Here is a 27643-nt window from a genome sequence, read left to right on the forward strand (position 1 = left end):
CAAGAATATGGTATATCTCTCCATCTGTTTGTATCATCTTTAATTTCTTTCATCAGTGTCTTATAGTTTTCTGCATACAGGTCTTTTGTCTCTCTAGGTAGGTTTATTCCTAGGTATTTTACTCTTTTTGTTGCAATGGTAAATGGGAGTGTTTCCTTAAGTTCTCTTTCAGATTTTTCATCATTAATGTATAGGAATGCAAGAGATTTCTGTGCATTAATTTTGTATCCTGAAACTTTACCAAATTTATTGATTAGCTCTAGTAGTTTTCTGGTGGCATCTTTAGGATTCTCTATGTATAGTATTGTGTCATCTGCAAACAGTGACAGTTTTACTTCTTCTTTTCCGATTTGGATTCCTTTTATTTCTTTTTCTTTTGATTGCCGTGGCTAGGACTTCCAAAACTGTGTTGAATAATAGTGGCGAGAGTGGACATCCTTGTCTTGTTCCTGATCTTAGAGGAAATGCTTTCAGTTATTCACCATTGAGAATGATGTTTGCTGTGGTTTGTCTTATATGTCCTTCATTATGTTGAGGTAAGTTCCCTCTATGCCCACTTTCTGGAGAGTTTTTATCATAAATGGGTGATGAATTTTGTCAAAAGCTTTTTCTGCATCTATTGAGATGATCATATGGTTTTTCTTCTTCAATTTGTTAATATGGTGTATCACATTGATTGATTTGCGTATATTGAAGAATCCTTGCATCCCTGGGATAAATCCCAGTTGATCATGGTGTATCATCCTTTTAATGTGTTGTTGGATTCTGTTTGCTAGTATTTTGTTGAGGAATTTTACATCTATATTCATCAGTGATATTGGTCTGTAATTTTCTTTTTTTGTAGTATCTTTGCCTGGTTTTGGTATCAGAGTTGATGGTGGGCTCATAGAATGAGTTTGGGAGTTTTCCTTCGTCTGCAATTTTTTGGCAGAGTTTGAAAAGGTTGGGTGTTAGCTCTTCTCTAAATGTTTGATAGAATTCACCTGTGAAGCAATCTGGTCCTGGACTTTTGTTTGTTGGAAGATTTTTAACCACAGTTTCAATTTCATTACTTGTGATTGGTCATATTTTCTGTTTCTTCCTGGTTCAGTCTTGGTAGGTTATACCTTTCTAAGAATCTGTCCATTTCTTCCAGGTTGACCATTTTATTGGCATAGAGTCGCTTGTAGTAGTCTCTTAGGATGCTTTGTATTTGTCTGGTGTCTGTTGTAACTTCTCCTTTTTCATTTCTAATTTTATTGATTTGAGTCCTCTCCCTCTTTTTCTTGATGAGTCTGGCTAATGGTTTATAAAGTTTGTTTATCTTATCAAAGAACCAGCTTTTAGTTTTATTGATCTTTGCTGTTGTTTTCTTTGTTTCTATTTCATTTATTTCTGCTCTGATCGGTTTCATTTATTCTTCTTTCTCTAGTTCCTTTGGGTGTAAGGTTAGATTGTTTATTTGAGACTTTTCTTGTTTCTTGAGGTAGGCTTGTATTGCTCTAAACTTCCCTCTTAGAACTGCTTTTGCTGCATCCCGTAGGTTTTGGATCATTGTGTTTTCATTGTAATTTGTCTCTAGGTATGTTTTTTTTTAATTAATTAATTTATATTTATTTTTGGATGTGTTGGGTCTTTGTTTCTGTGCAAGGGCTTTCTCCAGTTTCAGCGAGCGGGGGCCACTCTTCATCGCGGTGCGTGGGCCTCTCACTGTCATGGCCTCTCCCATTGCGGAGCACAGGGTCCAGATGCGCTGGCTCAGTAGTTGTGGCTCATGGGCTTAGTTGCTCCGCGGCATGTGGGATCTTCCCAGACCAGGGCTCGAACCCGTGTCCCCTGCATTGGCAGGCAGATCCTCAACCACTGTGCCAACAGGGAAGCCCTCTAGGTATATTTTGATTTCTTCAGTGATCTCGGTGATTTAGTAACGTACTGTTTAGCCTCCATGTGTTTGTGTTTTTTTTATGTTTTTTTCCCTGTAATTGATTTCCAATCTCTTAGCATGGTGGTCAGAAAAGATGCTTGATATGATTTCAGTTTTCTTAAATTTACTGAGGCTTGATTTGTGACCCAAGATGTGATCTATACTGCAGAATGTTCTGTGTGCTCTTGAGAAGAAAGTGTAATCTGCTCTTTTTGGATGGAATGTCCTATAAATATCAATTAAATCTATCTGGTCTATTGTGTCATTTAAAGCTTGTGTTTCCTTATTAATTTTCTGTTTGGATGATCTCTCCATTGGTGTAAGTGAGGTGTTAGAGTCCCCCACTATTATTATGTTACTGTCGGTTTCCTCTTTTATAGTTGTTAGCAGTTGCCTTATGTATTGAGATGCTCCTATGTTGGGTGCATATATAGTTATAATTGTTATATCTTCTTCTTGGATTGATCCCTTTATCATTATGTAGTATCTTTCCTTGTCTCTTGTAACATTCTTTATTTTAAGGTCTTTTATGTGATATGAGTATTGCTTCTCCAGCTTTTTTTGATTTCCATTTTCATGGAATATCTTTTTCCATCCCCTCATTTTCGGTCTGTAGTGTCCTGAGGTCTGAAGTGGGTCCCTTGTAGACAGCATATATGTGTGTCTTGTTTTTGTATCCATTCAGCGAACCTGTGTCTTTTGGTGGAGCATTTAATCCATTCACATTTAAGGTAGTTATCAGTATGTATGTTCCTATTACCATTTTCTTAATTGTTACGGGTTTGTTTTTGTAGGTCCTTTTCTTCTCTTGTGTTTCCCACTTAGAGAAGTTCCTTTAGCATTTGTTGTAGAGCTGGTGTGGTGGTGCTGAGTTCTCTTAGCTTTTGCTTGTCTATAAAGCTTTTGATTTCTCTGTTGAATCTGAATGAGATCCTTTCCAGGTAGAGTAATCCTGGTTGTAGGTTCTTCTCTTTCATTACTTTAAATATATCATACCAGTCCCTTCTGGCGTGTAGAGTTTCTGTTGAGAAATCAGCTGTTAACTCCTATGGGAGTTCCCTTGTATGTTATTTGTCATTTTTCCCTTGTTGCTTTCAATAATTTTTCTTTGTCTTTAATTTTTGCCAATATGGTCACTATGTGTCTCAGCATGTTTTTCCTTGGGTTTATCCTGCCTGGGACTCTCTGCGCTTCCCGGACTTGGGTGGCTCTTTCCTTTCCCATGTTAGGGAAGTTATCGACTATAATCTCTTCAAATATTTTCTCTGGTCCTTTCTCTCTCTCTTCTCTTTCTGGGACCCCTGTAATGCGAATGTTGTTGCGTTTAATGTTGTCCCAGAGGTCTCTTAGGCTGTCTTCATTTCTTTTCATTCTTTTTCTTTATTCTATTCCATGGCAGTGAATTCCAGCATTCTGTCTTCCAGGTCACTTATCCGTTCTTTTGCCTCAGTTATTCTGCTATTGATTCCTTCTAGTGTATATTTCATTTCAGTTATTGTATTGTTCATCTCTGTTTGTTTGTTCTTTAATTCTTCTAGGTGTTTGTTCTTTAATTCTTCTAGGTCTTTGTTAAACATTTCTTGCATCTGCTCGATTTTTCCCTCCATTCTTTTTCCAAGGTCCTTGATCATCTTCACTATCATTATTCTGAATTCTTTTTCTGGAAGGTTGCCTATCTCTGCTTCATTTAGTTGTTTTTCTGGGGTTTTATGTTATTCCTTCCTGTGGTACAGAGTCCTCTGACTTTTCATCTTGTCTATCTTTCTGTGAATGTGGTTTTCCTTCCACAGGCTGCAGAATTGTAGTTCTTCTTGCTTCTGCTGTCTGCCCTCTCGATTTGGGGGGTTTCTGATGTGAAATATAAGAAAAGAAATAAACCTTCTTTCTAATGAACATATACCTGAATACTGTGCTCATTATCATCCATAGTCACTCTTTTACATTACATTTGGGGTGGATTGTATCATATCTCCTTGTTGATTATTAACGGTAGGTATTATATTAATGGCAGAGGATCATTACCCCCACACCTTGGTAAAGACTGATAGTGATAATAATATATTATAAGGAATCGTGTAAATTTGGTATGAAGTAGTGGAAAGAATTCTCTCTTACAATTTGGATACTTATGTTCTTTTAAAAAATATCACTCTTATGAATGACTATATACTTTTCTGAACCCCTTTTAGTTTAGGTTTTTTTTTTTTTTTGGCTGTTTTGGGTCTTTGTTGCTGCACACAGGCTTTCTCTGTGGCAAGCGGGGGCTCTTCTTTGTTGCGGTGCGTGGGCTTCTCATTGTGGTGGCTTCTCGTTACAGAGCACGGGCTCTAGGCACGTGGGCTTCAGTAGTTGTGTCACGCAGGGTCAGTAGTTGTGGCTTGCAGGCTCTAGAACTCAGGCTTAGTAGTTGTGGCTCACTGGCTTAGTTGTTCCACGGCGTATGGGATCTTCCCAAACCAGGGCTCGAACCTGTGTCCCCTGCATTGGCAGGCAGGGGGGGGAGTGCCCCCCACTTTAGTTTTGAAATGTGATGATTCTGTATGCTTTTATGTACTTTACTTATCTTAAGGTATAATTCCATGTAAAGGGATATAACAATATAGATAAGAAAATCTGGTTTTTTGTGAAATGAATTTTTTTCTGAAGCATGTTTGATAAATGGTTAAGGTTACATAAGCTTGTTGTAAAGAGATGGGAATACATTTCTTTCCTACTCGGTTGCTCTGTGTATATGGGACTATATCTGTGTATATTACTAATGCAGGGCCTAAGTATTCAAGGTGAATTTTCATTCTTTAAATAGTTTCTTTCCAGTGAAGAGTGTACATATTTAATACAGTAAGTTATTTGGGCCTGCAAGAAAATTCTTTTTTTATTATTGAAGCGTGGTTGATTTACAATATTGTGTTAGTTTCAGGTGTGCAGCACAGTGATTCAGATGTATGTATATTTAGAGATATATCTGTGTATATGTATCTGTATATGGATATATACGTGTTACTTTCCAGATGTATGTATATTTAGAGATATATCTGTGTATATGTATCTGTATATGGATATATACGTGTTACTTTCCAGATGTATGTATATTTAGAGATATATCTGTGTATATGTATCTGTATATGGATATATACGTGTTACTTTCCAGATGTATGTATATTTAGAGATATATCTGTGTATATGTATCTGTATATGGATATATACGTGTTACTTTCCAGATGTATGTATATTTAGAGATATATCTGTGTATATGTATCTGTATATGGATATATACGTGTTACTTTCCAGATGTATGTATATTTAGAGATATATCTGTGTATATGTATCTGTATATGGATATATACGTGTTACTTTTCAGATGTATGTATATTTAGAGATATATCTGTGTATATGTATCTGTATATGGATATATACGTGTTACTTTCCAGATGTATGTATATTTAGAGATATATCTGTGTATATGTATCTGTATATGGATATATACGTGTTACTTTCCAGATGTATGTATATTTAGAGATATATCTGTGTATATGTATCTGTATATGGATATATACGTATTACTTTCCAGATGTATGTATATTTAGAGATATATCTGTGTATATGTATCTGTATATGGATATATACGTATTACTTTCCAGATGTATGTATATTTAGAGATATATCTGTGTATATGTATCTGTATATGGATATATACGTATTACTTTCCAGATGTATGTATATTTAGAGATATATCTGTGTATATGTATCTGTATATGGATATATACGTATTACTTTCCAGATGTATGTATATTTAGAGATATATCTGTGTATATGTATCTGTATATGGATATATACGTATTACTTTCCAGATGTATGTATATTTAGAGATATATCTGTGTATATGTATCTGTATATGGATATATACGTATTACTTTCCAGATGTATGTATATTTAGAGATATATCTGTGTATATGTATCTGTATATGGATATATACGTATTACTTTCCAGATGTATGTATATTTAGAGATATATCTGTGTATATGTATCTGTATATGGATATATACGTATTACTTTCCAGATGTATGTATATTTAGAGATATATCTGTGTATATGTATCTGTATATGGATATATACGTATTACTTTCCAGATGTATGTATATTTAGAGATATATCTGTGTATATGTATCTGTATATGGATATATACGTATTACTTTCCAGATGTATGTATATTTAGAGATATATCTGTGTATATGTATCTATATATGGATATATACGTATTACTTTCCAGATGTATGTATATTTAGAGATATATCTGTGTATATGTATCTATATATGGATATATACGTATTACTTTCCAGATGTATGTATATTTAGAGATATATCTGTGTATATGTATCTATATATGGATATATACGTATTACTTTCCAGATGTATGTATATTTAGAGATATATCTGTGTATATGTATCTATATATGGATATATACGTATTACTTTCCAGATGTATGTATATTTAGAGATATATCTGTGTATATGTATCTATATATGGATATATACGTATTACTTTCCAGATGTATGTATATTTAGAGATATATCTGTGTATATGTATCTATATATGGATATATACGTATTACTTTCCAGATTGTTTTCCCTTATAGGTATTACAAAATACTGAGTATAGTTCCCTGTACTATACAGTAGGTCCTTGTTGGTTATCTATTTTATATACAGTAGTGTGTGTATGTTAATCCCAAACTCCTGATTTATCCCTCTGCCCACCCCCTGTTCCTCTTTGGTAACCGTAAGTTTGTTTTCTATGTCTGTGAGTCTTTTTCTGTTTTGTAAGTAAGTTCATTTGTATGATTTTTTAAAATTTTCATATATAAACAATATCATATGATATTTACCTTTCTGTATCTGGCTTCCTTCACTTAGTATGAAAATCTCTAGGTCCATCTGTGTTGCTACAAATGGCATTATTCCATTCTTTTTTATGGCTGAGTCTATTCCATTGTATATACATACTACAACTTCTTTATCCATCCATCGATGGACATTTTGGTTTGCTTCCATGTCTTGACTGTTGTAAATAGTCAAGTAAATAGTGCTGCTATGAACATTGGAGTGCATGTATCTTTTTGAATTATGGTTTTCTGAGGATATATGCACAGGAATGGGATTGCAGGATCATATGGTAGCTCTATTTTTAGCTTTTTAAGGGAAAGTAATTTTATTTTTGACTTTATTGTCACATTTTTTGCTTTTAACTATTTGTTACAATTATATTACAAACTTATAAGCTGTGGAAGGAATTAATATGGGTGTAATGAAGATTGTTTTAAACGTAGTTTGGGTAACCATCTCACCTTTCTTGGTATGTTTCCAAAGGGAAAAAGGTAGTTCCTGCTTTAAGTTTGATGGTTTTAGTCACATTTTTTCTTATTTCTAAGCTAACAAAAATTTCCTTTGGACACTGAAGGTGGGAAAGAAAATCTTTTAAGAGAGAGACATTTCAAAAACCACACTTAATTAAAAGACCCTTTCATGTAAATTTTTGGCTTTTTAATTCTTATGTAAAAGCTGTTACTTAGACTTGATTTGGTATTTTTAGACATTCATCAAATTGTCATTTCATTATTTTAAAATCAGTCCTTTTTGGGAAATAGATGACTAATATTGTCATCATTATCAGGAAATAGCTCAGCATCTGTGTGATGTTTTTTGGATGTATTGAAATTCTTTTTACAGGTTTGGTTTTTATAGCATGTCTTAGTTACTGTGTTATGGAGGAAAAGCTTCTCACTCTTCTGGCATAATGGAACTAGCCACATGACTCTAGAGAAGTAGATGTTGAGTGGGAAGACCTGGCTAGCTAGAAGTAAAACATGGACTCTAAGGAACTAATTTGCCTTCTGAAGTTTTGATTTGTGTTGACAGGAGGAGAGTAGGCTATAAATGATAAAGCAATGATGGGAAACATTATTTTTCTTCATTATTAACCTTGTTATAATAGAAATTATTTAAAAAGCTTTCTCACCCTTAAAATATCTTCATGCTTAGAAATAACAGAAATTGTGTCTAATGATATGCTTTGGGATATTTGTACCTTTGTTTTAGTTTTCAGCCAGATACTGAGTTACAAGTAATACGGTGCTCTGAGGTTCACCATTTTAGGTTTTCATCATGCAGATAGTGTCTTCTAGAGGAGACAATGCACTAATAACATGATAGAAAGGCATGTTTTATTGACTACTGATTGATCTGTGCGTGGCTCTTGATGCTACAGAGATATATGTGTTACTCTCCATGGCTTTTCCTTCCTATTACATTTACAAAGAAGAAAATTTCTTAGGTAATTTTGTAATATTCCTGGAGGACAGTAGTGGCTAAAATCTTACCAGGCTGTTACAGGTGGAAATTGAGTTCTATCCTAGCTCGTTTTGATGAAATAAGCACTCTATTATTTTTTATCTTTAAATGTAGTTTTCAGTTCATTTCACCTATGTGCTTACTATCTTAGATGCCATGCTTTTTTGAAGTGGTAGATTACTCCTACCTCGGGTGTGATTGCAGAGTTACATTTCCCATTCCGTTCTATCTGTTAAAGATTAGAGAGAAACATTCAGAAGTTTCCTTCTTTTTAGGTCAAAGGTGGAGGTGGAGACTGCATGGTTTTTGTTTATTCATTTTAGGAACACTTAGCGTTTCATTCTTTTACTGAATAAGAACGTTATACTTATTTATTCTTATTAGAAGGTTGCTGAAGATTGGCAGCACTTTTCTAGTGTATTGTCAATGAAAAGGGCATAGGACAGAAAAATGAATTCTCAGTATTGCTAATGTTCTAAATTACAGTGTAGTAAATAAATACGTTTGACTGTTTTTTTCCATTTCCCTATACATAATAACTGGCAGTGAGAGAGTTTTTAATGTTTTGACAAAAATTTGTAAAGGGCACAGAATAATTGTAATTCTTTCCATTGATTATTGGGATCACTTTGCATGGTTTCAGCTTGCACAGTCATTTTTATGTGCAAAGGGAGGACTGCCTGTATTTTAGACATTACTCAGTTCTAATATAGTAGATGTTGATAGATATAACTCATATAAACAAATCTCTTTATATTTGCCTTTACACTTGTCTCCTGTATTTTTTTGTCCTGATTAAATAAGCATTGCCAATAAGCCTAAACCCTAAGGAACAATTTACACTCCTTTATCTCTCTCATAGTTTACATTTCTAATGATTTAACAACTCTCATCGTTATCCCCTTCTCTTCATACCCTATTGATTGTCTTTACTTAGGCACTCATATATCACCCTTCATAGGCTATGACTGTAAAGGGATGGTATGGTTATAAAGGGATAGCATGAGGGAAATGCTAGGGGCAACAGAACTGTTCAGGATCCGGATTTTGGTGGTAGTTACAGGAAGGGTATACATGTTAAAAATCATAAACTTTCTTTTTGTCTTGCTGTGACATTGGCCTTTAAATGTTTCTTTGCCACGCCTTCAAAATAGATCTTACAAATAAATCAACAAGTACTTACAGAGTACATCGTTCAAGGCATTGTCCTATGTGCTGAGGAAGATATAAACACACAGAAGCTATGTTTCTGCCCTGAAGGAACTTATATTCTAATAAAATAGAGTTAGACCACACAAGTAACAGCAGTAAGATAAATTGTACTCATCTCTTAAAGGAAATATCAACAAAATGCTAGTTTGTGCTAGGAATCTGTAGGAGGATAATTCTTCATTGAAGAGATGGCATTTAAGCTGAGTCTTGGAAAATGCACTGGTACTTGGCAGTCAAAAATAGAGACAAAGGACGTTCTGAAGAGACGGAAAAATATAGTGCACTTTACAGAGTTGTAAGTTTTCCTATTATAGCTCATAAAAACTTGGGATCTACACCTCATGAACACTCACAACCTGTTTTATTCCATTTTGTGCTCGAAACTCTTAGAAACATTTTGGGCTGATGCTGCAGTCTCTTACAAGTAGTATTATGGCTTTCAACTTAATAATTTCGTTCATCTTTTTTATTCTGATTTTACTGGTTCTGTGGACAGTGAACTATTTCTAACGCTTAATGTAGTCAACAGATAGTAAATATATAAGTGAAAAGTCTGATATTTCTGTAAAATTTTCTATTGACAGAGTGAATTTGAGTAAATGGAGTTTTCAGAATATATAATCTTATAAAGTATTTCTGTAATACTTCTCTAAATTGCTTTCCTCTAGTTTTTCCTATTTAGGTGAATGAATCAAGTCTACTTAAAAGCGATCGTAATCTCTTTTTTTCCATAGGTTTTCTGTGAAGACCCTGATTGATCGGTCCTGCTTTGAGACAATTGATGATTCTTCTCCTGAATTTAACAATTTTGCCGCTATTTTGGAACAGATTCTAAGTCACCGGCTGAAAGGTAATAGCGCTAATGTATTATTTATTCTGCCAACAGCTCTCATATTAACAAGGTTGAAATTTTAGAAACCATACAGTCTGGTGTGTGTAGCAGCCAAGCAGCATCTTGAGAAACATAAAACTGATTTTAGAAGGTCTAATCTTTTGGCTGTGTCCCTGTAAAGAATCTCTGTTCTTGGATTTATACCCATTTCCAGGATGCATTAAAAATATTGAATATATTAATTGCCACATACAAGAAGCAGGATCATTTTCTATATGTAATTAAAATAAAAGTTTAAATTAAAAGGTAGCCCATCTTCAAAGATTACTAGTTGGTATTTTAATTAGTTTACAGAGAAGCATCCAGGCATTAAGTTTGTTTGCTTAATCTTTTCTTCATTAAACTCAGAATCTTTGAAAATTTTTTAGCTGTAAGTAGGTTAAAAAAGAGCTATGTAAAAGAGATGCTGGACTTTTAAAAAAATAGATCACTAAATGTATTAATGTCAGAAATGTAAATCTCTTAAAATTTAAAAGGGAAGATGGGAGTTGTGTTCTCTCAGAATTATAAAATATTTTTAAGTTAAAAATATACATCTGTAAAATATAGCTGATAACATCAAGAAATATTATGTAGTATAAATTTTAGTAATAATAAATAATAACTTTATCACAATTCCATTATCTAGTTTTCCTAAAGGAGACTTGATCTTAGATGTTTTCACTTAAGTTTTTATTATCTTTACAATCTTAATAGTATAGTAGTTTCAAATAAGTAATCTGTGTGGTAATACAGTTTATGAGAATCTCAAATTTAATCTGAAGGTTAATCTGTTTTGTGCTTTTTGATGCTGAAAGCATCAGTTGAGCAGTCCTGTGGGCTTATAACAAATGGTTGGATTTAATAAATGGGGAAACAAAACGTGAATTCATTCAGCCCTTTGCAATTTAAAATGAGATCCATAAAAATCACTGGTGCTTTTCTGTTAAAAGTTTGTTGTTCTGTATTTTTAAAGGGTTATTTATTTTTCTTATTTTGCTGTTCTGTATTTTCTAAAATTTCTGTCATTAGTGTGTTACCTTTTATGAGAAAATAAGTTTTTATGAACGCAGAGCGTCTGAAAGTGTTTTGAAATATTGTCATGGTTACTATATTGTGTGGTGATTGTATTTTAAAATTTTATACATAATTTTATAAATAATACTTTAAAACACATCAAGTACAGCAGAGCTTGATGTATCCTAATGTTCCAATGGTTTTATCATAAGACCTCAATTCCCTTGATTTGGTGTACCATTTAGCATTTAATTCGCTCACAAAATACGTAAACAACTGTAACAGAAAACAATTAGACCATGTTGATATAGCCGTACTGAGTTACGGGGTTGACTAACTACCGCATAAGTGGACCCCTCCTGCACACCTGTGTGCCATCTTCTGAGTCATGCCTCAGCAAAATACAGATCATAGGCCTTTAGACTTACTTCATCACCATGAATGTTATTTCTGAGAAGCCAGTGAACTACTGTGTTGAGAATAGAATCTCTAGTTGATTTATGGATAAGAATTCCACGAGTATGACAGTAAGACAGTAAGAAAGATGATCCAATGAGGTTTGTGTGAATTTTTTAAGCTATGTAAGATTAATAATTCAAAACATGCTTTTTAAAAAAAGTACCTGTTGGGACTTCCTTGGTGGTGCAGTGGTTAATACTCCACACTTCCACTGCAGGGGGCACGGGTTCGATCCTTGGTGGGGGAACTAAGATCCCACATTTTAGAAATAAATTAAAAAATTTAAAATAAAAAAAAAGTTCCTATAGGCCAACTATGGTGGTCACTGTTATTACTATAGATATGAATTATGAAATGCTCTGTAACTCTCAAGATGAGGTAGTTTATTAAAGATTCAAGTGTCTAGAAACTTCATATAATATTGCCCATTTTTTTGTATTCTAATATGTAATAAATTGCTTTTACTTTGGAGAAGTTATATAATTATTTGGGAGGACTTTTTGTTTGGGTTTTTTGGTTTTTTAAATATTTATTTTGGCTGCACCGGGTCTTAGTTGCGGCAGGCGGGATCTTCTTTGCGGCATGTTTAGTTGTGGCATGCAGACTCTTAGTTGCGGCATGCGAACTCTTATTTGTGGCATGCATGTGGGATCTAGTTCCCCGAGCAGGAATTGAACCCAGGCCCCCTACATTGGGAGCATGGAGTCTTACCCACTGTACCACCAGGGAAGTCCTGAGAAGTTATATAATTATTTCAATAGTACAGTGTGTTCACTTAAAATTTAGTTATTTTTTATGTTTATTTTTTTGCGGTACGCGGGCCTCTCACTGTTACAGTGGCCTCTCCCGTTGTGGAGCACAGGCTCCAGATGCGCAGGCTCAGCGGCCATGGCTCATGGGCCCAGCCGCTCCGCGGCACATGGGACCTTCCCGGACCGGGCACGAACCCGTGTCCACTGCATTGGCAGGCGGAGTCTCAACCACTGCGCTACCAGGAAAGCCCAAAATTTAGTTATTATAACAACTCATTTTTTCAATGTTTTTCTTGATAGAAGTACAAATTTAAAATGTGTAACTTCATGGGTTTATAAGATTTACTTTTCTCTAGCTACTTTTTATTTTTGAAATAAAAGGGTGTTTAATTTATCAAGTTTTTTCAGAGAAAACCAAAATTCATCCCCAGACACAATATAGGCTGTGCTGACACAGGTAATGGGGAGAGCTTCATTCATTCTAACAGCCCCATTATTGAAAAAAAAGGAGGCTTTTAAAATCACATATATTAATCTTGTTTGCAGTAATTCCTTAATAAGATGATGATCTTACTTTTCTGGACTATATTTGAGAACTAAGAATTAATACACCACCAAATGTAAAATAGATAGCTAGTGGGAAGCTGCTGCATAGCACAGGGAGATCAGCTCGGTGCTTTGTGACCACCTAGTTGGGTGGGATAGGGAGGGTGGGAGGGAGATGCAAGAGGGAAGAGATATAGGGATATATGTTTATGTATAGCTGATTCACTTTGTTTTACAGCAGAAACTAACACACCATTGTAAAGCAGTTATACTCCAATAAAGATGTTAAAAATAATAATAACTATTTCCTTTAAAAAAGGAAAAGAAAGAATTAATCACAGAATATAAAATTCAAAGAGGCCTTAGTTCATGTCTTCAGTTCAGTCATTTTTGGACTTTTACTTTAAAGCATAATCCTTCTCTCCAGCCCACTCCCACCTCCCCTAATAAAAGACACTGCTGATGCTAGACATGTAAGTGGAAGGTCTGGTTGAAGCTGAGTAGGGAAGTCGGGCATTTTGTCAGCTCGGCAGCAGTCACACCCCAGCTCCACAGCACCACTTCACGCAGCGCTGTGAATCATAGCTTAAAAATCACTACTCCAGTTTCCTTACTACTGAAGCCATCCACTCAATGATATTTCCAACCTGTGGACATACAGTCTTTGTTTTAATACTTCTGATATTGGGGAACTTAGGACAGTAAAGTAGGACCATCAATTTTGGGGCAGTTTAGATTGTTAGAAAATTCTTATGTATAAGAAGCCAACTTATCTGACTGTGCTTTTCTGCCTCTTTTTAAAATTGTGAGCCTCATAAATATTAAAAGATTGCTATTCTATAATCCTTTTTCCTTAGTTACCCTTTTTCTTTCTTCCAGGTAAAGTATCTCTAGTTATTTCGATCTCCTGGAACCACTATAGTCTTAGTTATTCTTCTGGTTTATCACTGGTTTACTGAGATCTTAAAATGTGGTACTCAAAGCTGAGTAAAGTGCTTCAGATAGGCTAACTTCTGTAATTTGAGGTTACAGTGACTTTTTGATTCCCGCATCACACTTTCATTCACATTGAAATTAAGACCAAGTAAAATCCCAAGGCTTTTAAAAAATTGCTTGTTTTTTGGTTTAGATTCTCTAAATTAGTTGCCTGAGATCAAGTTGGAAAGGAATAAATGAAGTATTATTTTCTTCATCATTCACTTTAGAGATAGATGAGGTGGCTATAAAATTGAAATTCTACTTCTGGGAAGATAAAGTGAACATACTTTCCCCTATTTCTCCCACTTACTATAACCCAAAATCCTGGACCTATAAAACACAAGACTCTGAAAGGTAGGGAGAAGAAGTCTAGGGACTTCAGGACCTTAAGAATGGCATGGTGGTGGGTTTCTTGGATTTTCTGGTTGCTTTATATCTGACACTGAGTACTGGATAAGCCAGTAGCTTGCAGACATCAACAAGCGCATGTACACACACACAAACACGCAGTCTGACAAGGACCTGCTCTTTCTAGCGAAAGGACCAGGAATAGAACAGCCTGGCAAGACAGAACACTTTTAGACAGTATCTGTTCTAGTTTAGTCAAATACCACAGAAAAAGTGTGGCACTACCCCTAGCCAGGCCTGAAGAGGCTGAATGGAGAACCTAGAAGTCCACCCTCATGAGATTGTAACAGGGTACCTCAACACCACCACAGTGTGGTATCAAGAAAGACCAAGCAGAGAGCTGGCACTTCTTCCCTTTTCGGTGGTTGTGAGTCTTCTCTTCCCACCTACCCCCACAGTGTGTCAGTGGAGAGCCTGGACTTTCATCCCCACCCAGCAGTAATGAGGTTGTGTCAGAAGAGGTGTATTGGAGAGTTATATCTTTGACCATCACCCAGCAGGTGACAAGGCTGCCCTCAGTGCATTGTCAGTCAGCCTGTACTCCCACCTCCACCCAGCGGTAATGAGGACCCCTCCTTCAAGTGTCAGTGAAGGCCAACCGGGAAACTTGGACTTCTCCCTCCACTTGCCAGTAATGAAATGTGGTGCCCTCCACCCTCCGACCTTCCCCTGATGGAGCAGTGTCATAGAAAGCCAGTTAAAACAGAAGGTTTAGGGACTTCCCTGATGATGCAGTCGTTAAGAATCCGCCTGCCAATGCAGGGCACACGGGTTCAATCCCTGCTCCGGGAGGATCCCACACGCTGCGGAACAACTAAGCTCGTGTGCCACAAGTACTGAGCCTGCGCTCTAGGGCCTGTGAGCCACAACTCCTGAGCCTGCTTGCCCCAACTACTGAAGCCCACGCACATAGAGCCCATGCTCTGCAACAAGAGAAGCCACTGCAATGAGAAGCCTGCGCACCACAACAAAGAGTGGTCCCCGCTCTCCACAACTAGAGAAAGCCTGCATGAAGCAATGAAGACCCAACGCAGCCAAAAATAAATAAATTAATTATTTAAAACAAACAAATAAATAGAAGGTTTAAATAAGGTCATAGTCTCATAACATAGTATGAACATATCCAGCTTTCATTTGAAGATCACTTTTCATACCAAGAACCAGGAAGATCACAAGTTGCGTAACAAAAGACAATAGATGTCAACACTGAAATGATAAAAGGTGGTAGAATTACTGACAAAGGTCACAAATCAGTCATGATAAAAATGCTTCACTGAGCAATTCCAAAGACACTTGAAACAAGTGAAAATGTAGAAAACCTCAGCAAAGAAATAGAAGGTAAAAAGAAGAAGCAAATGGAACTTTTGATATGGAAAAGTACAAAACTAAATTAAAAAGCTCAGTGGATAGGTTCAACAGGAAAATGGAGGGGAAAGAAGAAAGAATCAGTGAACTGGAAGACAAAACAATAGAAATTTCCTAATCAAATAACAGAGACTCAAAATAATCTAAAATTAGAAATAAGAGACTGAAAAAAAAAAAAAAAAGAAAGAAAGCCTCAGGGATCTGTGGGACCGTAACAAAAGATCTAAAATTGCTGTCGTCAGAGTCCTCAAAGGAGAGGTGAAAGAGGAAAAGACTGAAAATGTACTCAAAGAAATAATGGCTGAAATTTTCTCAAATTTGGCAAGAGAGGTAAACATACAGATTCAAGAACCTAAGTGGATCACCGAGTAAATCCAAAGAAATACATGCCACAGCACATTATAATTAAACTTTTTAGAAATAAAGACAGAGAAAATGTTGAAAAGTAGCCAGAGGGAAATGATACCTTGTCTATAAGGGAAAAACGATTTGAATGATAGCAGATTTCTCATTAGAAACCATGGAAGCATTTCTGTCAACTGCTGAAAGTAAAATGTCCACACAGAATCCTATATCCAGCAGAATTAACCTTCGGTAATAAAGGGAATATCTAGACATTCTCAGATGATGGAAAACTAAGCCAGCAGACTTACTCTAAAACTGTGGCTAAAGAACCCTCTTTAAGCAGGAGTGAGTCATAAAAGAAGGAACTTTTAAAAGGAAGGAAGAACATGGTAAACAAGAATGTGGGTAAATACAACAGGCTTTCCATTTTATTTTGTAGTTTTCTGTTTCCTCTGGTTTTGGTTTCTCTGTTTCCTTTTTCCTATTTTCCTGTGAGTTACTTGAAAATTTTTTAGAATTCCATTTTTATTCATCTCTAGTCTTTTTGAGTGTATTTCTTTGTGTATACTTTTTAGTGGTTGCTCTAGGTATTACATTATATATACATAACTTGTCACAGTCTGTTAGTGTCATCATTTTCCAGACTGAAATTTAAAAACCTTACCTTTCTTCATAGACATTACTCTCCCCCATTTATAATTGTTTTAGATATTTCCCCTACATACATTTAGAATTAGTGTTATAATTTTTGTTTCCACCATCAAATTTAATTTAGAAAACTCAAGAGGAAAAGGCATGTCTGTTGTTTCAGGTTGCTGCTTTGTCCAGCACACAGTCTGGGATAGACAAGGCAAAGGGACTTAACTGCTGTGTCATTTCTTGAGTTCCAGGGTCTCTAGACAATCTTCCTTTTATTCTCCACCTTCAGAATCTTCTTATGTTTTCTTTTGCATATAATATCCAGGGTTTTTGGTTGTATTTAACCGGAGGAGAGTACATCTACTTTATCTTTTCCAGAACCAGCAGTCTCCTTTAATTTTGTAATGTGAAGAATTGCATCAATAGTTTTTCTAATGTTAATTCATGCATATATACTTGGGGAAAATCTAACTTGAACCTCGTGTATTGTTTTAGTATACTTTATTTAGGATTTAGTTTTGATTCTGAGTTTATGAGCAAAATTTGTCATTTTTCTGTTTGGTACTTGTTTTGGTTTTTGTTATCAAGATTATATCACCTCATTAAACAAATGAAGGTGTTTTATCTTTTATTATTCTTCGGAAGAATTTTGCATGAGCTTGGAATCGTCTGTTAGGGAGAATTTGCCAATAAAAACTGGGTCAAGCAGGGCGGGGTGGTGTGCATGCACAAGTGCACTTTAACAGCTAATTTACCTTCTTTAATGCTTATAGGTCTGTTTAGGTTGTTGATTTCTCTATTCTATGTTCTGTTCTACAGTTGTCAATTTCTTCTATATCCTCTTAATTATTTACTCTCTAGTGAGTTGCCATTTTTCATTTCAGTGTGACACACTTAAAGTAGATGAATTCAACTGTGAATGGTTCAAAAAAGTCAAAGCTCACTGAAGAGATCTAAAGATAAGTCACATATTCATCCTTATGGCATTGTTAAAAGCTAAGATTCTGCTTGTTAGAAAAAACCCACTCCCTACCCTCATTGTTTGCCAGCTGTCCCCCTCCTCTGAAGGATATGGTATACAGTTGTTCTATCAATATCCATGGAGGATTGGTTCCTGGACCCCCTGGATACCAAAATCCGCAGATGCGCAAGTCCCTTATATAAAGTGGTGTAGCATTTGCATATAACCTACGCACATCCTCCCATAGAGTTTGAATCATCTCTAGATTACTTGTAATACTTAATACAATGTAAATGCTATGTAGATAATTGCCAGCACCTGGCAAATTCAAGTTTTGCTTTTTGGAACTGTCTGGAATTAAAAAAATTTTTTCTTCCATTCATGGTTGGTTGAATCCGTGGATGCAGAGGGCCATCTGCATTTAATTCAGTCTGCTGTTAAAGAACGAAACAAAAGCTCCATTACTGAATACCTGGTATTATTTTCTACACAGATGTCCCCTTTTGCGTCCCTAATATTGATTATTAGTTATTTTCTCTTTTTTCATGAGCACTATTGCCAGAGATTTGTTCATTTTATTAGTCTTTCAAATAATTAATGTTTGGCTTTGTTGATTTCCTTCTCTCCAAATACTGCTTTGGTTACATATACAAGTTTGGATATGTATTATGTTTACTAATATTCATTTTTAAGTAATTTCTACTTTTCATGATTATTTCTTCTTTGGCTTAGTGTTATTTGGAAGTTTAGTTTTAATGTTTTTGAAAATAGGAGCTTTTAGCTTTTCATTTTTACTTCTATGTTAATTGAATTATGGTCAGAGAATTTGTTCTGTATGGCAGATTTTTTTGGACTTTGTAAGATTTGCTTAATGGCCTCGTTTATGATTAGTTTTAATAAATGTTCCATATTGAGAAGAATGTGTATTCTCTAACTGTTGATTACGTTTTTCAAATGCTAGTCACATTTTTGTCAGTTTGATCTGTTAATAACCTAGAAATTTTGAACTATTTTATTATTCTGATGGATTTATCAGGTTATTCTGGTAGATATGTCTCTTTTTGCTGTCTGTATTTTGAGTCTATTTGATGCATTCAGTTTTAGGGTTTTTGTAAATTCCCTTATTTTCTGTTTATTTTTCATTTTTGGCCTCTTAAGTATTTCTGTGGGGTTTTTCGTATGCTTGCTATGTTTAAAAGTGTATCTATTATATTTTATCCAGCATTTCTAATTTCCTTTTGTTTTGTGTTGGGAGGAAAGATTTTCCTATAATTAAATGTTTCCCACTTGAAAGGCAAATTCTTGCTACTGCTAAAGAGAGTTCTAAAACTTTCTCTTCTTTTCTTTGAAAATTATCATTGCCCTTTGTTGTTGATTTGAGTGAACAGTTAAACTTAATGGTCAAAGTGTATAATGTTGAGGTAAAACAAGTCTGGCACCAATAGTAAGTATTCATTATTTCCTTTTAGATAGTTTCTATTGTCATGTAATTAAAAATTTTTTTTAATTAAAAAATACTCAGGTGTATATATCTGTATATTATATATCACAATGCTGTAGTAATATATAATCACTACATTATATTCATATTTAGGTAATACAGTATATAATGTATTATATATATTTTTAAGTTTAGATCCTTTTTCCTATTTCCCTTTTTATACATAAATTCACCCATTTCCATCCTCTAGCCCTGGCTTTTAAATACTTTTTTGTTCCTGTAGATATAAGGTTTTTTTCTACTTGACATTGAGGTCTATTTCTGGTTATTACCCACTGAAACTATTACTTGAGTAACCATTTCAATTTCCACTTCAGTGGCGCTCTTCTGTTTCTTCTTTATTCCCTTCTAGCCAGTTCCTAATAAGTTTTTCCTATAGGTGGATTTTCTCCTTCCTCTTCTATGTATTACTGCGTTCTAAACTCTCCATTTCAATTTTCTTAGCTCTGGAAATTTTCCTAAGAAAACTTGCCTGATTTTTCTACTGTATCCTTTTTCAGACAGCATGGGTTCTGTTTATCTTATGTCTTTTAGTATGCCGTACACTTTACCATACTATAGCCTTCAAAAAGTTAACTCAACTTATGATGCTAGAGAAGGTGGAGTAATTCCACTACTACTCTAACTCTCTGTCTTAGCATGCTTGGGCTGACAGGACAAAATGCCACAGACTGGGTGGCTTAAACAACATAAATTTATTTCTCACAGTTCTGGAACTTGGCAAGTCCAAGACCAAGGTGCTGGCTGATTGAGATTCTGGTGAGAGCTCTTTTCCTGGCTTGTAGATGGTTGCCTTCTTGCTGTGTCCTCAGACGGCAGAGAGAAAGAGAATGAGAGTGCTTTGTGGTGTCCCTTCTTATAAGGACACTAATCCTACAGGATCAGGACCCTACCCTTATGACCTCATTTAACATTAATTGCCTCCTTATAGGCCCTATCTCCACATATAGTCACATTGGGTGTTAGGGTTTCAACATAAGACTTTGGGGGGAATCAGTTCAGCCCACAGCAGTCTTCTACCGATTGCAGTTAAAAACTCTGGACAGAATGCAAAAAGCAACTACTTATATACTTTGGAAAGTAAACAATAGCAGCCAGGTTGGGGAGAGAGATCAAAATTGGAAGAAGAACCATCATAGGAATGAGTGTCCTTTGTATTTTTTTCCCTCCTATATCCTCAGCCTTAACCTGAGGGGCCCTTTGTCTTTAATTGTGCTATGGATGCAGACAGCAAAGACTCCAACAGTAACCTTCTCTTTTTGGCCAGAGTATCTGGAAAAGGTCCCTCTGTGAGCCAGAGAGTATTGAGGCTTCCCATTTTTTCTCTTTTTTCTTGCTGCTTTCCCCCAAGAGCAGCTTGAGTTGCCCAGGATTGTGCTGTAGTGTGAGAGGTTAAAACTCTAAAACTTTTTATTTACATTAATGTTGCAGGAAAAGGAAGGATCTGGGGGCTGGAGTCTATCAGGGAAGAGAGCCCTGGAAAGGGGAATGCCCTAATTCTGTATGTAATGACCAGCATAAGTTCTGGCCTCACACGCAAGAATGTGAGGACTGAGCTAGGATACAAACCACCACCCAAATCCCAGAGCGGCATATATATCGGTAAGGCCCAAAGAAGCATAGCTCAGGCTTTACAAACTGAACTTAAATTGTAACCACTGCCCACATAAAGCAAGAAAGAACTTGGCTCTCTGAATCTAACTGGGTCGATTGCCTACCAGATAACCCAAAACAAAACAAAAATCAGCATACTTTAGGGATTTTAATAGGATTTAGAGTCTCAAGATAATATTTAAAACATCCAGTATAAAACTTAAAGTTACTTCGTATATAAAGAACCAGGAAAATATGACCAGTTGTCAGAGGAAAAGACAATCAAAGATGCCAATCCCGAGATAAGTTATCAGGCAAAGATGTTAAATCAACCATTAAAACCATGCTCCATGATGTAAGGTAAATATTCTTGAAATGAATAGAAAGATAGAAGTTCTGAATTGAGAAATAAAAACCTCATAAAGGACCACGTGGAAATTTCAGAACATAAAAGCAAAATATCTGAAATAAAACATTTACTAGGTGGGGTTCTATAGCAGAGTGGAGATAATAGAGCTGTGTATGAATTTGAAAATAGATCAATAGAAATTATCCAAACTGAAGAACCAGAGCCTCAGGGACCTGTTGGACAATAGCAGAAGATATAATGTTTGCATCATTGGAATCCCAGAAGGAGAGGGGCAAGAGATTGGTGCAGAAAATACGTTAAAAAAAAATAAAGCTATAAGTTCCTGGATCTGGGAAAGGAATAAACTTATTGGTCCAAGAAGCTTAGCAAACTTCTGAAAAGGTAAACTCAAAGTTAAGCACTCCGAGATACATCATAACTAAACTTCTGAAAATAAAAGATAGAAAATCTCGAAAGCAGACAGAGAAATATAGTACATTATGTACAGGGAGGAACAATTCAAATGACTATAGGTTTTTCATCAGGAACCGCAGAAGAGAGTAGAAGAACATCTTAAAATTCTGAAAGCAAAGAACTGCCAACTCAGAATTCTGTATGCAGTGAAAACATACCTCAGAGATGAAGGCAAAATAAAGAAATACTCAGATGAAGGAAAAGTAAGAATTGTTACTAGTAGACCTGGTCTAAAAGAAGTGCTAACTAAAGTTCTTCAGACTAAAAGGAGATGATACCGAGGAAACTTAGAACTTTGTGAATGAGGAAAGAGCAACAGAAATGGTAAATATCTGAGAAAATATAGCAGATTTTTTTCCTTCAAGATTTTTAAAATATAACTGTTGAAAGCAAAAATTACAGCATTTCTTGAGAGGTTTCAGTGTTTGCATATATAATGTAAATGACATTTAAAACAAAGAGGAGAAAGTAAAGGGACCTATGTGGTCATATATTTTACTTGAAATGGTAAAATATTAACTCTAAGTAGACTGTTAAAGGTTAGCTTTTTTTTAATTGGAGTATAGTTGATTTACAATGTTGTGTTAGTTTCAGGTGTACAGCAAAGTGAATGTTATATGTATACATATATCCGTTCTTTTCCCATATAGGTTATTACAGAATATTGAGTCGAGTTCCCTGTGCTATACAGTAGGTCCTTATTATCTGTTTTATATATAGTAGTGTGTTTATGTTAATCCCGATCTCCTAATTTATCACTTCCCCCGACACTTCCCCTTTTGTACCATAAGTTTGATTTCAAGATCTGTGAGTCTGTTTCTGTTTTGTGAATAAGCTCACTTGTATTTTTTATTAGATTCCACATATAAGTGATATCATATGATATTTGTCTTTTTCTGTCTGATTTACTTCACGTAGTATGATAATCTCTAGGTCCATCCATGTTGCTGCAAATAGCGTTATTTTGTTCTTTTTTATGCCTGAGTAATATTCCATTGTATATATGTACTACATCTTCTTTATCCGTTTCTCTGTCAGTGGACATTTAGGTTACTTCCATGTCTTGACTATTGTAAATAGGGCTGCAGTGAACACTGGGGTGCATGTTATCTTTTCGAATTACGGTTTTCTCTGGGTAGATGCCCAGGAGTGGGATTGCTGGATCATATGGTAGTTCTATTTTTAGTTTTTTAAGGAACCCCCATACTGTTCTCCATAGTGATTGTACCAACTTACATTCCCACCAACAGTGTAGAGAGTTCTCTTTTCTCCACACCCTCTCCAGCATTTATTGTTTGTAGATTTTTTGATGATGGTCATTCTGACTGGTGTGAGGTGATACCTCATTGTAGTTTTTTTTTTTAAGGTATTTAAAATTATTTATTTATTTATTATTTTTGGCTACATTAGGTCTTTGTTGCTGTGCGCGGGCTTTCTCTAGTTGCGGTGAGCAGGGGCTACTCTTTGTTGCGGTGCATGGGCTTCTCATTGTGGTGGCTTCTCTTGTTGTAGAGTATGGGCTCTAGGCGCCCGGGCTTCAGGAGTTGTGGCTCCTGGGCTCTAGAGCACAGGCTCAGTAGTTGTGGCGCATGGGCTTAGTTTCTCCACGGCACGTGGGATCTTCCCGGACCAGGGCTCGAACCTGTGTCCCCTGCATTGGCAGGCGGATTCTTAATCACTGCGCCACCAGGGAAGCCCCTTATTGTAGTTTTGATTTGCATTTCTCTGATAATTAGTGATGTTGAGCATCTTTTCACGTGCTTTTTGGCCATCTGTATGTCTTCTTTGGAGAAACGTCTATTTAGATCTTCCACCTATTTTTTGATTGAGTTGTTTGTTTTTATATTGAGCTGCATGAATGTATTTTGTATATTTTGGAGATTAATCCCTTGTAGGTCGCTTTATTTGCAAATATTTTCTCCCATTTTGTGGGTTGTCTTTTCATTTTGTTTATGGTTTCCTTTGCTGTGCAAAAGTTCTTAAGTTTAATTAGGTCACATTTGTTTTTTAGTTTTTTTTATTATAAAAGTCAGTTTATTTTCCCTTTCTGTGTTTTGTATTTTCCCTTTTTGTCAGTAATGAGCAATTAACTGATTGGGAATCTGCTTGATTAAATAAATTAGCAAGTTCATAAACACACCACATTTAAGAATATAGAGCAAGAGGTTGAAAAATATTCCGTAACCCAATGCAAATTAGGCAGTCCTCAAAATTGAACATTTTTCGCCTGTTAATTTCCATAATTTAAAATATATATACAGTATGACCTTAAAATATTGATAATTAGTAAAAAATTCACAGCTTTGAAGACATATATTCTACAAACTTCTAAAGAATAGATACCTAGATATGCCTCAGGCCTTAGTAATCCATTAATGTGATTCAGTGTCACATACTTAACGCTTACAGGGCCAAAAGGTCTTTCTTCTTTCTCTAATTCTAGTCTTCAGCTGAGGTAACGCAAGGAACCCGGTTGTGACACAGATCAATCCTCTGAAAATAGGGCTAAGCCAATTACCTTCCTAGTGGATCCTAAAGTTCCCAGAGAACAAATCTGGGGTTGAGTACTTTGGTTGTAAGTTACACACTGGAATGTTCACAGTTGAGGTACATTATGGTCCTTGAAAGGAAGACTAAAGACTTCCAGGAGTCAAAGGGAATTCTGAATGAAGACGGAGGAGAGCAAGTTGGCAATCATTTGAAGGTATTTCTGCTTCTGGAGCTGAATGACTTTACAGCAGATACAGAGTGAGAGCCAATCAGCATGTAGTGTGATTTTTTCCCCCACTGTGGTTAACAAAGGGATTCTCTGTCCAAGGCATGCTTACGCTGGACCTGGCTGGAGTGCTTTATCCGGATTTGATGCGTCAGAGATGAGCCACTCTCTGCAAACTCGTGACCAAGCAAAATGCAACGATCCTTTCTATTCGTGGAGCATGTCGTTGGTACAAACCATGCATGAATGCCTCGTGGTCACTTGGCTTTCCAGGCTGGAGAGCTAGGGTCTGAGTCCAATACAGCATTTACGGTTAAAAGGATAAACCTTCACAGGCCACCAAAGACACTGGCAGATTCATAGGCCATTCAGTACATTCAGGAAAGAACAGCAATAAAAATCATTAATTATTCCTGTAGTGTAGAAAAACAACCCAGCCTTCACTTTGGCCAGCATCTACGGTGGCTGACACTGTTGAAAGAGGCTTGACAGTCTGAGGTTATGTTGGAGCTCTTAAGACAACCCCAAAATAAGGTGAATGAAAAGGAATAGTCCTGATGTGTCTCCTATTTTTCTTGTTCTTTTGTGGGCACTGGTCACTCACTCAATATGCGAGCTTGTCGTCCTTGCATAAGATAGCATATTTCCCTCACTATTAATGGTGAAATAAATAGAACTGTGCAAATTGTCATAAGAATGAAAAAGTAGAAAACCCACGTCCATCCTGGGTTGTCCTGGATCAAAGACACTAAATACTGGCTCACTGCAGCTCCAGTGCTCCCAGTTCCATCAGCTATTCTGTGATGATTGCCAAAGCCTCACTGCTCCCTTGGATCAGCTCTTGATGACCCAGGTCCTCAGAAATAGCAGAGCTAATCATATTAGAAGGTCCACCAATAAAAAATCCTGTGACAGCCGTCAGAAGTGCATTGATAGACTTATTGTTTGGAGAATGACTACATCCAACGAGGGACCCGACTGCCAGAAGCAGACTGAGAGCTAACACCGGGGCTCTCTTCTGTAGCACATAAGAGATGAAGCCTTGCAGAGTTCCACCTGTAATTCCTCCAACATTGTATCAAATGGACAGCTTGTCGGCTTCAGCCTCCTTCCATCCGAAGTTATTACTCGGATAAAAGGGCAACCAGAAGAAGAAGGAGTAATTCACTAACTTCAAGCAGGCACAGGCCAGTGAATATGCTATAACTCCGGGAAGGCAACAAGCTTGGTAAAACCTTATCGCCTTGACTTGGGTAACAGACTTGCCTTCTTGGATTGGATAATTAGGATCAGCTTCATCTTCATTTTCAGCACCATTAATTAATGGCCTGTGCAAATCTTCTTCAAAATCTTCTGCCTCAATACCTGGGAGACCAATTTCTTTGGGTGACACCAGGAGTCTAAAGAAGATGATGATCCCACCAGCAAACTGCACAGCCGCTGTCACCACAAAGCCATACTCATAACCATACTGCAGAACAGAAGAAGCTAGACACGGTCCCAAAATATTGCCCACTGAGGCACAGGCACTCCAGAGACCAAAAACAACTCCTTGTCCAGCTTTCCCAAACCATTTGCGCATAACAGTAACCACACAGGGCCAACCAGTGGACTGCAGCAGGCCATTCACGATCCACAGGCTGCAGTACAGCCCCTTGTTGTAGAAATGCAGCCATTCTGTGAGAGTACCAGAGACAAACACCACTAATGCAGAGGAGCACATGCCAAAAGACAGAACCCATCACAAATTAAGCTGATCCCCGACGATACTGCTGATGAAAAGGCCCACAGCGTAGGAGAGGAAAACGGTGTCGAGTGTTCCGAGGAAAAGAATGGCTTCCTCTGCACTGGGAAACAAAAGATTGCTGCTCCAGATCTCTACAGGCAGTTCAGTTGACTTGTTAAAAGCACTTGGGGTCCACTGCTTAGAGATACTGACTTTGACATTGCTAAGTGTTTTTCTTGATGCATGGAGCAACGAGTAACTGAAGAAGGTGAGCAGGAACATGAGCACATGATGATGGCTGAACCGGGAGAGCAAAGTTCCTCTTTGAAAAATATTTGGCCAGGCCATGTTCCTCCTGACCTTCCTTCTCACCTTGACCTTAAAGTCTGGATAATGAATGGTTTACATCGTTTCTTCTTTCCGAGTCCTGCAGTAGTCGTCATGCTCCAGCCGGCTGCTCTGCTCACTCCACTGCGCCTGCAACCCCGCCACTCACATGTTTGTTTTTGTTTTCATTTTCATTACTCTAGGAGGTAGATCCAAAAAGATATTGCTGTGATCTATGTCAAAGAGTGTTCCGACTGATTTCCTCTAAGACTTTTATAGTATCTGGCCTCACATTTAGGTCTTTGATCCATTTTGAGTTTATTTTTGTGTATGGTGTTAGGGAGTGTTCTAATTTCATTCTTTTACATGTAGCTCTCTAGTTTTCCCAGCACCACTTATTGAAGAGACTCTCTTTTCTCCATTATAAAGTCTTGCCTCCTTTATCAAAGATAAGGTGACCATAGGTGTGTGGATTTATCTTTGGACTTCCAGCATTGTACATTGATCTATATTTCTGTTTTTTGTGCCAGTACCTTACTGTGTTGATTACTGTAGGTTTGTAGTATAGTCTGAAGTTAGCTGATTCCACCAGCTACGTTTTTCTTTCTCAAGATTGCTTTGGCTATTCAGGGTCTTTTGTGTTTCCATACAAACTGTAAAATTTTTAGTTCTAGTTCTGTGAACAATACCATTGGTAATCTGATACAGATTGCATTGCATCTGTAGATTGCTTAGGGTAGTATAGTCATTTTCACAATATTCTTCGAATCCAAGAACATGGTATATCTCTCCATCTGTTTGTGTCATCTTTGATTTCTTTCATCAGCATCTTACAGTTTTCTGAATACAAGTCTTTTGCCTCCTTAGGTAGGTTTATTACTAGGTTTTTTTATTCTTCTTGATGCAGTGGTATACGATATTTGTTTTTCTCTTTCTGACTTCAGATGCATTGGTAAATGGGATTGTTTCCTTAATTTCTCTTTCTGATCTTTCATTGTTAGTATATAGGAATGCAGGAGATTTATGTGTATTAATTTTGTATCCTGCAACTTTACCAAATTCATTGAGGAGCTCTAGTAGTGTTCTGGTAGCATCTTTAGGATTTTCTATTTATAGTATCATGTCATCTGCAGACACTGACAGTTTTATTTCTTC

The 27643-nt window shown here is 36.3% G+C and overlaps 1 protein-coding gene and 1 pseudogene across 7 annotated transcripts in view; one reads left to right on the forward strand and one right to left on the reverse strand.

The window, feature by feature from the left end:
- RUNDC3B (RUN domain containing 3B) overlaps positions 1–27643 on the forward strand; it is a 154642-nt gene that overhangs the window by 15114 nt on the left and 111885 nt on the right. For all 7 annotated transcript variants that reach the window (XM_065884466.1, XM_065884469.1, XM_065884463.1 and 4 more), the window contains exon 2: positions 10196–10311. In XM_065884466.1, the coding sequence (XP_065740538.1) occupies positions 10196–10311 (116 nt within the window). The remainder of the gene's footprint in view (positions 1–10195; positions 10312–27643) is intronic.
- LOC136128603 (sugar phosphate exchanger 3 pseudogene) lies at positions 25032–26509 on the reverse strand (annotated as a pseudogene).

The sequence above is a fragment of the Phocoena phocoena genome, chromosome 9, assembly GCF_963924675.1.
Source record: "Phocoena phocoena chromosome 9, mPhoPho1.1, whole genome shotgun sequence".
Taxonomy (NCBI): Eukaryota; Metazoa; Chordata; class Mammalia; order Artiodactyla; family Phocoenidae; genus Phocoena; species Phocoena phocoena.